Source organism: Aptenodytes patagonicus, chromosome 3 (genome assembly GCF_965638725.1).
Source record: "Aptenodytes patagonicus chromosome 3, bAptPat1.pri.cur, whole genome shotgun sequence".
NCBI classification, from domain to species: domain Eukaryota; kingdom Metazoa; phylum Chordata; class Aves; order Sphenisciformes; family Spheniscidae; genus Aptenodytes; species Aptenodytes patagonicus.
In genome coordinates this window covers 97,372,101-97,387,274 of record NC_134951.1, presented here as the reverse complement: position 1 = coordinate 97,387,274, position 15,174 = coordinate 97,372,101, and the positions used below count along the sequence as shown (strand labels likewise).

The 15,174-nt window shown below is 33.9% G+C and overlaps 1 protein-coding gene across 1 annotated transcript in view; it reads right to left on the bottom strand.

Moving 5' to 3' along the window:
* The window catches only part of DNAH8 (dynein axonemal heavy chain 8), a 141,350-nt gene that overhangs the window by 37,435 nt on the left and 88,741 nt on the right, over positions 1-15,174 (bottom strand). The window contains 12 exon segments of the mRNA XM_076335551.1: positions 97-268; positions 1,366-1,493; positions 1,826-1,963; positions 3,322-3,534; positions 4,737-4,904; positions 6,258-6,434; positions 8,168-8,271; positions 12,288-12,406; positions 12,794-13,020; positions 13,595-13,759; positions 14,217-14,370; positions 14,707-14,837. Coding sequence (XP_076191666.1) covers positions 97-268; positions 1,366-1,493; positions 1,826-1,963; positions 3,322-3,534; positions 4,737-4,904; positions 6,258-6,434; positions 8,168-8,271; positions 12,288-12,406; positions 12,794-13,020; positions 13,595-13,759; positions 14,217-14,370; positions 14,707-14,837 — 1,896 coding nt within the window.

The window sequence follows — 15,174 nt, the reverse complement described above, 5'->3', positions numbered from 1 at the left end:
TTATAGTTCTGTTCTAAGCAAGCATAATGCTGGCTAACAGTCACAGAATATGTTAATTGAAATTAAAATGAAACCCACCAAGCACCAAGAACTTACTGTTGGCGGATCTACCAACATAGAAATCAGGTTCAAGTTTTCAGAAAAGGGGATTTTATGGGCTCTCATCTCTGCTTCCCATAAATCTTTAAGCAAAAGCTTCCTGAAGTTTTGATTAAAAGGTCCACAGTATGAAAGAAAACCTGTGCACAGCAGTACATCTCCCACAAGTCTAGAAAAGGAACAAAATCATAATTAAAAGGTGATGTACAATTTCAATTTCTATTGATTTAGACAACCAGCTTTTGAAACATAAGATTTCTTTTCTGAGGACAATTAAAGGAGAGAACTGTTGCTCTTTGAGAACAACAAATAGTTTCTTTGTGTTTCCAAAATATTTTTGTGGCAAAACTTAAGCGTAGTATTGTATGAAAACATTATCTTCACCCTGCCAAGTAATAAAGCCCTGATGACAACTATTCCTTCTTTCATAACTGAAGCAAGAAATTGGTTTATTTCTTAAAAATATGTCTGCAATACAATATTTATCAAAAGATACAAACTTAATTCTCTTGGAATGAGCAGACATCACCAGAAATGCCCAATTTCTCCATAGGAAATTTATGGAAATAGAAGCATTCCACAGAAGCTGAGCCTAAACTTTCAGGCTCTTTACCTTTAGCAACCATTTTCACGGGTTTCCTGTTTTCTAGACAGCTAGGATCTCTGGCTCCTAGGCCGCTCAACATTTTGTCATTTGGACAGCAACACAATGGGGACTCCCAAGTTTCCAAGTTTCTCAGAAAAAGGCCTACTGTCCCACGTGTTTCAACACACAGACTATAGGACAAAGGTTACTGTCTGGTCTCTAGGCCTCCTTCTTTTATTCAAATATGCCATAACTAGTATCAAAAGGGATGCTTCTTTCCCTATCCAGTATTAGGCTAGGAATCCTTCCATTTTCCTTCTCAGTATCAGCCTTAGATTGTCCCTACCTCCCGCCTATTGGAAATATTGGAATGAGGTGCAGTGTTAGGGGGGCAGGAGAGGCAGTTGTAATACAGGCACATAACTGCACTAAAAATAATCCCTTTGGAACTAAATTCCAAAATTGGAGGTATTGTTCTGAACTGAAATACAAGCACTCAGCACTCAGGTATTCACTTATGGGAGAAAAATTCAAATTTCAGGATAGTTCACTTAATTGTGTAACTATATTAAGATTTCCAGGAGGAAAATGAAGTACAGCTATTAAAGCTACTAAATTGCTTACTAGCTCTGCAGTTTTTACACGTATTTTGTTTGTTTTTTCTCTGATTAATTTGATACCTGTTAATCTGAGATTTAAATTCTTTACTTTGCTGAGTCCACCTAACTTTCTCTCCACTCAGTCCATCTATAAGCACAGAGGCTGCTTGCATCTTTCTTCTGCATGTTTCTGCATCATTCAGTAAGTCCTAAAATTAAAAAATGTCCTACTTAATAATAGAATGCAAAAATCTGAAGAGTTATTTTATATATTCTTTCATCCTCTTATATTTATTATGACTATTTTATTTATTTAAAACTCATTCTTGAGAACTCTCAGTGCATCTATTTTCTAATATGTTCCTATTCACAGAAAGAAGGAAATATGAGAGAACATAGATTTAAATCTCTTATTTTTATACCTGAACCTCATCCATGTCATTCAAGGTAGCAGGCCCTAAATGCGTTTGTATCAATTCCTGATTACATAACAGTATTGTATGCAAGCATTTTTTGTAATACTAAAATACTTTTATCTCACCATTTTCTCCTTCATTGCTGCATCAAACTTTGCCTGCACTTTATCCAGTTCAGCTTGCTTTTCATCTAATGCCTCCTGAGCCTTTGCTAATTCTTCATTAGCTATTTTCAGGTGGCCTTCCTGTTTTGCCAAGTTAGCCTGAAAAGAGAAGAAATATTAAAACAATAATCGTGCAAGATTTGAATATACTTTGATGAATTATTTTAAGCCTGCTTAGTTGGTAATCATGAGACAATAATACATCAAAATAACTTTAATATTAATATTTATATAAATATTAAAAATATTTAACTGAAAACTGTCACATATATACTGCAGATACAATTTTTTTGTTAAATAACAATGTAGTACTCAAGGTTCCTACTATATAATGTCAACTTTATTTCTTTTAAAAAAATTTACATTTCAGGAAGCTGGTTAAGAAAGTAAGGTTTCTGACCTGTACATATTGATTAGCCTAGAGGAACAATCACTCAATCTTCTTGCTTGATTATATGCTTTATTATTTCTTTTTTATTTGTACATTCTGTAGCGATCAACAATCACAACAACAGGAGATTGGTCCTTTATCAGCTAACAATATAGCTTTTACCCACTAGAAAACCATGGTCCTAAAACAGTGAATCTTCCCATTGCTCCTAAACAGATAATTATGCTGAACACAGGAAATCCATTAAATAATTCTTTTGACTCATCAGTCAAAAGCATGACTGTTGCTTTTGTAAATGATACTTCTACCAGTGACAAAAAACATGGAAAAGATTTGGAATCACCATTCAGATGCTTTCCCCTTTTACTTTTTTTTTTTTTTTTTGGTAAACTGTGCTACATGTAGGGATTAAATACTTGCTTTAGAATCCAAAAAGTAACAATCACTGCATTTGAGTTTCCATATGGTCTTTACCTCTGATAATTTTTTTTATTCAAATGTTCACAAACATCTAAAAGAACAGCCACACTAAAGTAAAACTGACTCTTAAAAATGTTTTACTCAGTTTGGTTCCCACTATTGCAATGTAACTCTTTTACTGATGTGAGCTCTGAATCTCTTCAGAATGCCAATATTTGGGCAAGATACCAGTCCTCCACTCCCTCTAAGTTATCGTGTGAAAGCGAAGAAGGTAAAATAGCTGCAAACCTCTGATTGCAGGACTCTCTAGAGAAGGAATGAAGATCCTCTCCTGGTACAACGTTTTGAAAACAATTATAAAGTGATTATAACATAATAAAACCAAAGACTGAAAACACCTTTCACTGTACACGGTAAACCAGAGCACATAAATTTAACCTAGGCTAATTTTTTGTTCTGTGTTCTGTCTAGAATCAAGAAGAGGCTATGGGGTTTCTCTGCTCTTATCATCCTTAGCCACTAAAGTCTACAGGCAATTATGTCTGAATAAAGTTATCTAAATACATTTTTTAAATCCTACTACTATTAAAGTAAATGAAATTAAATTACATGGAAAGCAAACACAAAGCAAGAGATGATGTATTACCTTAAGAGGTAAGACTTCTCTGTTAACACCATAAAATATTGCCATGGCTTGTGTCCAAGAGAGGAGTCCTGCCACATTACCACACACCTTTTTACCATACTCCAGTGTGTAGTCTTCCATGTTAAAGTACGGCTGGAGTAATTCTACTGTCTCTTCATTGATTGAATCCTTAGGAAACTGCTGTAGACTCTGCAAGAATGGGCCACTCATAAGCTGCAAACAACAACACAGGATATTTATAAGCTATTTACACATTTCACATTCAAAAGCTTGTTCATAGGTGAGTATGTTAAAAAAATGTTCCTAAAATTCTTCTGCAGAAAGAGGTAATTCATACAGTTAATAAGTATGCTATTCAGTTGTAACTCCTTCCACATGCTTTCAATTATTTTGAAGTTTTAAGCAGTTACACTCCAGTAACTAGGCTTGAAAGTTATTTATCTACTTTCCATCTTCCATATTCCTGTGTTGCCATTTAAAAAGCATTTAAGAAGCAGCAATTTCATAAAAAAAAAATTGAACTAAGATAAAGCCTGAGAGATACATTTGTAACTTACCTAAAGAATGCCAAAAAACCTGCTTATGCATTTGTGAAATGTGATCTAAATCCTTCTGGAAAGGGAAATCATCGGTTTTAACATTTTTCTAACAAATGTTTAACACATTAAAGGCAACTCATGGAATAACTGTTTATCCCATTTCATTATGTTGGTGGAAAATAAAAAGGTTTGATAATTTCTTAATTCCTGGAAAAGCTTAAATAAAAAGCAAGAGCTCTATTCATATCCAAAATACGTAATTTTTCTTCATTTGCATGACAAAAAAATTGAGGCAATAATATTGGCAAATTAATACACTAATAGAGGTAGAGCAGAATTTAAGGAATGGCAGGAGAAGGCATGGAAATAAAAGAGTATCCTGAGAGAAGATCAAAGTCCAGAAGGAAGAGATGGATGGCTGACCAAGGAATTTGGGCCAGGAATACTGAAATGCAGAATGGAAAAACCTACTATCTCAGTCAGTCAAATAATCTTTCAAACAATCAAGGAGCCTGGCAGGATCAGAAGACTGTTCAAATGTGAACCTACAAGTTCCCAAAGAGAAAGAGGGGTTTTCCAGAACGCCCTTTTCTCATGTATGGTTAACATGATTGGTATGATTTATTTATTTGCCATCAGGTCATATGCCAGCAATAGGACAAGGAAAATCTAAAGCTCCTACTGCAAAAGTCTCTAAGCAATTCACCTACTGCTTGCTACCAAATAAACTATTTATATACTATGCCTATCTTAAAACCATATGTTTGTGTTTTTACAAAATTCTGTCCTGTTTTGAGAGAACAGCATCATAAATTCTCTGATATGCAAATTGCTATTTCTGATATGTAAGAAACACTGTTTGAAAACTCTGCTTACTTTTAATGATTCTCCCCACGATGGCTTGCAGCAAGGCTTTTCTGGATCCATGGTAACTGGATCTACTTGCTTTTGGAATAGTAGCAGACAACAGTCCATGACCCTCATAATTAGGTGAGGAGGTTTTGCAAGTTTTCTAACTGTAGCAATATCCACTGGTTTGATGGTCTATTTGAAGAAAAATGTAACAGAATCCTGCATCAATACCATTATTCTATTTTCCCATTCAATATCTTGATTTTAATGTTTGTCATACTTTTCTCTGAGGCAAGTTTGTACTACAAAAAAAAGTGAGTAACTGGGCTTACTTTAATAAATTTCATAGTTTCCTGAAATTTTAATAATTTTAATTAATATATATTAGACTAGAATATTTTCCCAACACTAAAGACATCACTCACAAATCAAATTTAAATACATGGAACAGCAGTATTAATTTAACATGTCAGTCTAAGTGACTGAAGAAAAGTATATTGTAAAATTGCATCACACTTAATTAAAAGGAGTTTCCTTGGTAAAATAGTATTTTGGATTTTTAAGGGTTAAGTGCATCATTTATTCTGAGATGAATTTAGTTATTTTTGTTGGGTTTTAAGTTATTATAGGTATGAGATACCACTTTTTTTACTTCATTTTCTAGTAGCATCACTGACACTTTGCTTAGTTCAATAACTAATACAAAAATAATAAATGATTGCAAACTTCAAAACTAGCATATTAATTTGTGTCTACAAAATACACGCATGCCACTACCTGTCTAGAAGGAGTAGTTACAGACACATTAGAGAAACCACAGGATAATGTGTGAGTCCACACATTTTATAAGTGAATTTTGTGACCATTTTTGGAAGTTTCATTTATCTCATTATCTAAATGTCAGTGTAAGAGCAAACAATGCTCCTTTTCTGGCTTTTTCCACTCAATATTTTTTGTCACATAAATTCTGGTAACTGCAACAGAAGGCCTTAAAAATATAATACATCATCCATTTCTGGTTCCGGAGTTCTTTACTTTTTAATTGTTCAGAGCAGAATAATGAAATTATGTAGTGCAGCAATGCCTCCAAATTTCTTAACCCTGATTCTGATTGCCCTGAATCCCCTCTGTTTTCTCTTTCTCTCCAAATTATATGTTTTCTGGTGAAGGAAGAGACAGTCTTTATTCCTCTTAAAAGAAAGATACAACTAGTTAAGTATGAAGAAAAAACATTCTTTTAGCACAAGAAGTATTCTGTTGAATTCAGAATAATAATTCTAAAGGCACCTGTAAATTTTTGAAAGATTTATACCTTCATAATGATCAAGTATTGAGGTGGAAGCAGAACAAATACTATAAAATAATCTCTATGTGTTTAAAGCAAAATGTGAGTTCCATAAATATTCAGAGACATGACCACCAACTGTGAAGAGCTGGTGACCGCAGTCAAAACCAAGTGACAACTGCATGTTGGTGGCTCTAGCCTTTCTTTCACAGATGACTCAAGTAGTGCTAAACTAATCAAAATGTAAGAATTTTATTCACATTTAGTGCAGCTTCTGCTTCTTCTAATGCTGGTTTAGCTGCCTCCAGTTTACTCTCTGCTTTCACTTTTTCTAAATCAATTTCATCTACTATTTTCTGTGCTTTGTCTTTCACGCCTTGGACTTCATTTTTTACTTTAGCTGCAGCTTCAGCACTTTCTGTGACTTCTGCTAGTACCTGGAATTGATAATAAACACATAAAATGTATAAATCAAAATGGTGGAACAAGTGCTAAGTTATCAGACACAAGACAAAACAGACAGGTAAAGGCTATTATACAGAAAAATATAAAGTTAACCCTAAATATATATATGGCATTATGTAATTATGGAATAAAAATTAATACAATTTACAGAATCCCCACAAAGAAATATCATATGAATCTCTCAGCAGGAGTTGGATAGTAAAAAAATCAATTATTTTTATAATGGATAGAAGACCTTTCAGTGGCTTTTAAAGCCAGTTTTTTATCCTATGATGGATTTTTATCCTATTTGAACCTATATTTTTTCAATACAATAAATATTTGCTTTTTTCACTATAATTCTGCAGATAAAAACAAAAATAGTATAGCTAATAAAACTAATGGAAGATGGCAAACTATCTGCACCAATGGTCAGCCTCTCTATTACTCCTTTAGTCTAAAAAGAGTCTCTTTTAATTAGTCTATTCAAAGAACAGCCCCACGTGAATTCACAGAATGAAGTTATCCATTCGTGTCTGGTTCTTCAGTACATATATTTTTAATTTTCTTCTGCATGCATGACATACAGTTAGTGTCAGAATGTTTTTTGACCAGTATCAGCTATAGGGTCAAGGCTAGCACTCTGTATGCATTTACAAGAACTTAAATAATGCTCTCAAACACCTGTGAGAAAAAAAAATGACAGATAAAATCCCCAACTCCCTCAATTTTTTTGTGTGAAATCCAATTCTGGTTTCTATAAGGCTCAGTACTAAGGGAAAGAAAGAAATATATAGAATATGAACAATATTACACATAGTTTAAATAAAAGTCTGTTCTTTTATTATTTGTCCATACGTCTTCTACTTCTGATGACTCATAAGCAGTGCCCTATTGGAAAAGTTGACAACTAAGAGGCTACATGAGTGACTGCCTGAGAGCTATTTCAAAATGTGTTATCACATACAAGTATTAAACAAAGTGAACTCTGCCAGCATATCTGTCATACTCCTGAAATGCAAGAAGTGTAATTTCACCCCTTTCTGTCATAATTTTCTCTCTCATGAGATAAAAGGCCTTGAAGAATGCAGGCAGTCCCTTAGCCATCACTGGCCAAAAGTTTGCTCTCCAGTGCATATTAAATATGCACCATCATAGTATTATGGTATCTTTCAGAAAACAGAATGCCTACATTAATACATTCCCTAACATACCTTTTCAGAGAGTCATTTGGGAAACTAGATTTCTACCAGACCACCAATCTCATGAACACACGGACACCTTGTTAATGTAAAAGGCAAAATATGAAACTGAACTGTGATGAACTTTTTTCTAAGCAATTTTGAAAGAGTAGAGTCCCGTTATCATTTGTTAACTTCTTATTTGCAAATAAGTGCACATATAACCCCAAATTTAATAAACGTCAATCAAGCACACAAAAAACCCCATGAAACAAAAAATGAAACCTGATGGTTATAGGAGTGGGTAAGAAATGGGAGGAGAACAAGGAAGGCACTCAACCTCTGTGCAGTCTTAAAGTGCCTCATTTTCAGAAGCAAATGCTGAATCAACATGCTACAAAGAGAGGAGTGAAACCTCATTTTAGACCACGATGCACATTTTTTGGCTTGTACAAATTATGAGAAAATTCTGCCATAGCACTTTACCACACTACATATCCTCATGCTATCCACTGCCTTTTGCTATTTAACACTCAAGTACTTACTTTATCTGCCTTGATAGATGCCAAAGCCAGTTCCTTCTCCTTAACAGCCAACTCCTGAGAGAGTTTAGCAACAGATTCACTGGCCTCCATCAGCTTAGACAGACCTATTAAGTAAAAGATAAAATTCAGAAAAATGAAAACTATTTTTTTCCTAGTTAGATAATACAATCTAGCTCTAGATCCCAAATGCCTTGTACCTTGTGTTCTCATTTGAATTTGTGTAAAGGAGAGAAAGTAGGTGTAAACAGTCATACTACCATGATTGTGCTTACTATTCACTTTTCATGGATATAAATAATTACACAAGGTGCAGAATGATTATAAACAAGCTTGATTCTTCAAAAGGAAATCCATACTTCTTAGTTTTAGTTTGTTATAGCTGTAAACAGTACCTAAAAGTGTATAGCTGGGACATTAGCTGCAATAAAATATATCTTTACGCTCATTATATAGACCTCTTAAAAAAAAAAAAAGAAAAAAAAACAGGGTGTGTGTGTGTCAAGGATATGTTGTGTCATAAAGTCACAGGACAATTAGAAAATCAGACTGATACTGCATTTGCATCACTGCATGAGGAAATGACATAAATATTAGGATCCATAACTGCCTTCCAATAGGGAGCTCGTTCTAGAAAGAAATGGGAAGAAGTGGAGTCACCAAAAGTAGACCCAAAGGTCACAGCAAAATTGTGACCTCCAGCTCCTCCATATTGAGTTTACCCTCTCATGTCCCTGGTGACAGAGAGTGCAGAAAAGCACATAAAAGCATCTGCGCTCACGTGGTTTAGGGCCAGTCCCATCATAGCTCTTATATGTGCTGAACCAACCATCCATAGAGACCGTTCAGCCTTACACTAACAGTTGCCCAGAAAGAGATGAGTTTGCTGCCTCTGTAACTATTATCTATTCAGTCTTTCACAGGCATTCATGCATTCTTTTTTTCTCTCCTCTCTTACTCATAGATTTGAGCACAGATTTTTGGCTATTCCTGAGCTCCACATTGCATGCTGAAGCCTCGCTAGCCTCTCCTCTCTTCTTCGTTACTGAATCTTAAAATCTTAGAACTCGCCTGGAAGCATTCCCCTTATCTCCCTCTCTCCCTAACGGCTAGAGTCAGAGCACACTTGCAGTTATACATTTGACAACGATGTTTCTCTGTGATGTGTCTTCACTTTTCTGATACCACATTTCACACAGACATGCATTCTCTCCTAGCACATTTCTTGTTCTTCTGACAAAGCTGCCTCATGATCAGGCTACTGCCATTCTACAGGCCCTTTATTATTACTCGCCAAAAGACAGATTATTTTGCCACTCTCAACAATAAAGTTCAAAGGTATATTCACTGAAAGACATTGACTGGGAGACAAGAGAGATGTTTTAGAATGTTTCCTTTTCCCAGACATATGCCACTTCCTAAAATATTCTGAGGGGTAGAGGTACACACACACTAACATTCTACCCCCACCTCTCACTCCTCTGACAGCAATTTCCAAAATGGTTGTTATTTCACTTCACTGTAAAAAAAAGTTCTGAAAGAGAAGCTATGAAAGGGGAAGTGATACCCTTTGCTGCATTAGCTTCCCCTACTACAATCCTAGAGTGAGAAGAAAGAAAGATGGACAAAGAATGGGAAAACACAGAATAAGAATTGAAGAATTGCTGTTATAAACAAGAAACCTTTATAGCTTCTTCAGGTCCCCTGCGAACTTCCAATCACAAGAAACATTACAACAGTACCATGCCAGCAGATAATTTTTTTTCAGTGCTTGTAGTCATAAACGAATACCTGATTTAGGAATTAGAAACAGGAATAGCATTTTTCAGAGGCATATGTAGAACTCCATGTAAGAACCTTACTGATATCAGCTACAACTTATCTAAAGCAAGTTAAAAAGTTAGCATATATTTTGAACCTATAGAGAGAATCAAACTAATCTTTATCTCTTGTCAATGTATTTTGTAACTTGTCTGAACGATGACTGCAGAAAAGTAGTGAATATAGAAAGATTATAAAAATCTTTATTAAGATATTAAACCACGGTACTCTTAGCACCTCAAGGATGTAATTTCTGTCACTTTTAATTAGCAGGATATCTAGCAACAAGTTGCTCAAATGGATGATGTGCCCACTTTGTCAAAGCTAAACTGAGGTCTTCTAGTAGAACCACAGTACTATATCAAAAGACATTATCTACACGTGGTGCTCTACCAAGGATTCCCCAGGTGGATTCTGAGAGAAGACACAAGATGTTAAGCATTCAGAAATAATTGTAATTGTCATTGGATCTCAGTTTTTTCCTCATCTGTCTTACAAGGTTTTTCACCCGAAGTGACAAAGCAGAAGAGATTACTTCTAGCTTTCAAAATATGTTACTCGTATAGATACTACAGTATCTACTTTCAATGTGCTTGAGCCAGGGACTTTTCTAGAAATCAGTATTGATCAAGGTATTTCTTACAATTTTGCTGCTTTACAAGCATCTTGAATTGGCCCAGACATCATTACATACAGGAAAAACATTTCAACAAGGAGATGAAAAGAGTGACATTATCTCAGCTGAGTTTAATAACATAAAATTTAAATCTCATATCAGGATAATTTCCTAACACACTGAAACAACTTTCAAGGCTAATCTTTTTAACCTTCTAAATCTTTTTGACATTAAGCGATGAAAGACTAAGGACTAAAGGATGGATGTGTGAGATAGTAGCTAAATAATTCATAAAAAGCTTTTTGAGAAGGTTCCTTAGGATGCAGTAAACAGTGGAGCACGTTTGGAGTCAGGGATGACCAGTATTTTTGTTGTTTTGTGATACATCTTTTCCATGCAAATGAAACCATTTAGAATATTTTCTAACTGGCATGAGTATTGCCCATAAGCTGACAGACACAATTTTCTAAGCATCAATGTTATAAAGATGCTGCAGCAGAAGATGTACATGTACATGGTCATTTTGTTTTGAAGACCACGTAAGGAATTAGTGACAGTATCATGTGAGAGGCTAGGAAAATCTACACGTGAAATTTTCTTGACAGTGCTGAAGCTGCTTAGGTTACTTCTTTGAAGTTATTTTTGAAAATAGAAGAACTGGAGAAAGAATACAAAAAAAACCCCACCCTCAGAAATCTTCAAGGCTCTCAGACTTCATCCTCATCTCTGGCAGGACTAATGATAAGTTCTGATTTCTAGAACTGGCAACAGATCCATACAGGGAAATTTGCATAATGTGAAAATATTGAGGAACACTTACTCCTCTACGGTCCACTCTAATTCAGCAAACAGTTTCTGAATAAAATAAATATCTACACATTCTTATTCTATTCTTTTCTTCATGTGAAGTGTACCAGTTGCATTGTTAATCATTGTCTAAATGCTACATCCTTTTACCTTTGTATGAAAAATCTTATGTAGAATTCTCTATTCTGTTAGATTGATATACAGTATCTTTTCCCATAAAGACCAAGTTTCCTAAGCTGTTCAGTTGCCTTTGTAGATTTACAAAAGCATGTCTAGATGCAAACCAGAGGAAACCGGAAATGTATTCTGAACCCATTAAGTACTAATCTAATGCCAAAAATTAGGTCATTTCAAACAGATACCCAAAATTAGAAGAACATTTCAATCATACTTTTCTGTATTTCAGATCCCTAGTTATAAAATGACCACAAGTAACAGCTACTTATTCTATAGCAGAAATCTGAAATAAATCAACTGTGAAGCGCTCAGATTGTATAGCAAGAATTTCCATAGACAAGTCCAGAAGTAAATTAATAACTGTGTTTAGAGCTACCTCTCTACACTAGTAAATCAGATGCTCTCTCTGGATAATTTCAGGTTCTACTTTCTATTACAAATGCTAAATTGGAAATGTTAAAGTTTAATATAATGCTGAGAGGAATGATTAAGCTGGCAGCTTCTTTGAGGCATTTCTGTAAGAGAATCATTGTGAATTGGTGATAGCTGGAGTGCTTGGAAATGGTCCTCATATGCCTCCAGTTTTGAACTGTGATCCAGCAGAACTGATTTTAAGTGATCACTGAATAAGTAGTCTAATATTAAGAACACAGATATTTGAGACCATACATGGAAATATATGTTTATCTCTATTTTGCTTACCAATTTGCATACGTTCAGCTTGTTCATTAATACTCTCTAACTTTTCAGTATAAACTTCTTTGTAGCCATTGATGAAAGAGAGATAGGATTTAGGTGTTACATAAGCTCTTCTTCGATACCTAAAACATAGTATATTGGCAACATCAACTTAGCACATATTTTTGATATGTACAGCCATTTGATTACTTCCAATGAAACAGAAGATTATATAAATCGTCTTTAATTCAGTCAAAATCAAATTTCTTCATAATGCAAACACTTATTTCCAATTACATTGTTTTCATCCACATAAGCAATGTTAAAAATTGTTGAATAGCGGGAATGAAGATAATGAACTTGCAACATAATAGTAATTACTTTTCATGGCATTTGCATATATTGATACAGCGGCTTTATTTTTGTATTAGCATTAAAAGACACTTATTGATTCATATAACATAAGTTCAAAAAACACTATCTGTAGCAACACTTTTAAGATTAATTATTGCATTTGTGTAAAATATTACCTTTGGAAATAATTCTCACAGCTTTCTGAAACTATATCATGAAAGAGACCCATGGTTTCCACTACTTGTGTTTTAACTGATGCAGAGCAGACCATATTAAATTCTGAAAGAAAATAACTGGCTACAGCTACAAGAGCTTCCTTGGGCCATCGACTGAACCAATCTATGGTGCACCCTGATATGAGACCAGGAAATTTCAAAGAACGTGCACGGAACTTCTCACCAACCTAGAGAGAGTGACACTGTTAATTTATGATATGATACTTAATTAGGTTGATCAAAATGCTTAATTCATATAAACAGCTAAATAGTCTATTTTTTTCTTGCTAATTTTCTGCTTAGAACACCCTGCACAGTTTTTTCTTTTATATAAGTATTTTGCTAAATTTCCAACATTCAATATTTTATGAAATTTGAAGAGAGTTCATGAAAAATATGTTTCTTAATATTTTAAAACTTCAATTAACTTATTTTAATTTCCATTAAATTCTTGTTTTCAAATAACAAGTAAGAAATTCACAAAGATACATTCATTGATTTGTATTAGGAAAGAATATGCCAGGAAGAAAAAAAAAAATTATTTTAACATGTAAGGAGTGATTCAGTTTTTAAGTGTTTTGTTTTTAAGTTCTGACAACTGTACCATACTTTTATTATCTCAGCAATTATAACCAGACTTCAGTAATCTTTTTATGCATCTTTAAATCTCCTTAAAAATATAAAGCTTGAATAATCGTGTCACACCTCATAGGACAGTTTGCTAATGGAAGTAAGGAAGACAGCTATGACGAAAAAACTTACTGGAGAAAAGCAGAGGACAACATGCAAGTTCTTCTTTGCCCGAGTTAAAAAATATTCATAAAGATTATCAAAGGTAGGAGGACACCGAGGCATCTCTTTTTTCATCACAGGTATTAATCCTTGGGTGATTTCATCCAATTCATCCCGAGCAAATAAATTAGAAATCTTTTTATAAAATTAAAATGGGTAAGAAAATAAATTGCATGGATATAATTATTATAGAGTTTACAAATATTTGTCTGTTTACATCTGTATCTCTCTCTCTGCATATATACAGTTTAGACAGATTAAAAACCAAATCTGTCCCTGCTTTAGACTTCATGTAACTCCATTAAAAACTAGGAAGTCTAACTCAGGAAGAGTACAGACCTGGACTGGACAGTGAATACTCATTTAATAAAGGCTACCGAAATACCCATCACAGCTCCTTACCTTTTCCTGGTTTACACTGAAATAAAGGAACTCCATACCAAGAGCACTCCTTATTTTAAAAGTTGAGATATTTCAGAGTTAATCATTATTGATTCTACAATTTATTACCAAATAGAAATAAAATAGTAGGAACAAATTCTGCAGTTTCCTGTACATTAAAGTACATTGCCTGTCATGTTGAGACTCTCACCTCGCCTGAAGATAGCAGATTATTAATATATTCCAAAAAGGACTCCTCTTTTATTTCATTATCAGTGAAAATAAAAGTGATGCCTTGTCCTTCTACTCCAGCTGTTCTATACAACAATTTTAAATCATCTGACAGATTGCTTACATTATAGGATCTAGGAGGAATAAGAAACATTACCTGTTAATTCAAAACAACTCAGAATAGTGCTATCTTCAGATTATAGTGTTTTATAAATGATAGTGCAAACATCCTTTGTAAACACACATATTTTGGCAGGAATAGCTAACACATGGTCCAGCTTTTTCAGCTCAAACTTAATCCAATGTTGTATACAAACCAGATAAGAATTTCTTGTTTTCCACATTTTTAAATGGTGATAAAATGAAAAAAAAAAAAAAAAAAAAAAAGGCTGTTAAAAGCATAAGGTTATGACTGTGTAAAGAGAAAGCAATAGCATAAATTGGATTTATATATTTCTTGCATTTCTTACCTGGTTAAAGTGATCTGAAATATTTTATAGCCAGCAATAAAGGAGGCCAACCTTGAAAGACTTTGTTTTCCAGAACCACCAACTCCAACAAGTAAAGCATTTCCATATGCTGTCCGAATTATCCGGGAAATCTATATAGGAAAAAATGGAAGAAAAGCTCATTAATAAATTTAAATTAAAATGTTAATTAGCAAAATAAAAAAAAATCTGTTATACTCTTCACTTTATTTACAATAAAGATTATTAAAAGGATACTTGCAGAAAATTTTTCCACTCAAAAGAACACTTGTACATTCTTTAGGAATTGTGTGTAGCTAATGAAAAAGCTGCACATAAGAATATAGGATGGTTATAATTAGTTACACATAGGATTTAAATACATAAAGGGAGACATTTTGAGCTCCATTTTATGTTGAAGGTATCATCCTGAATGTGTTTAAAAATGTCAATAAAAAAACTTTAGCTAGA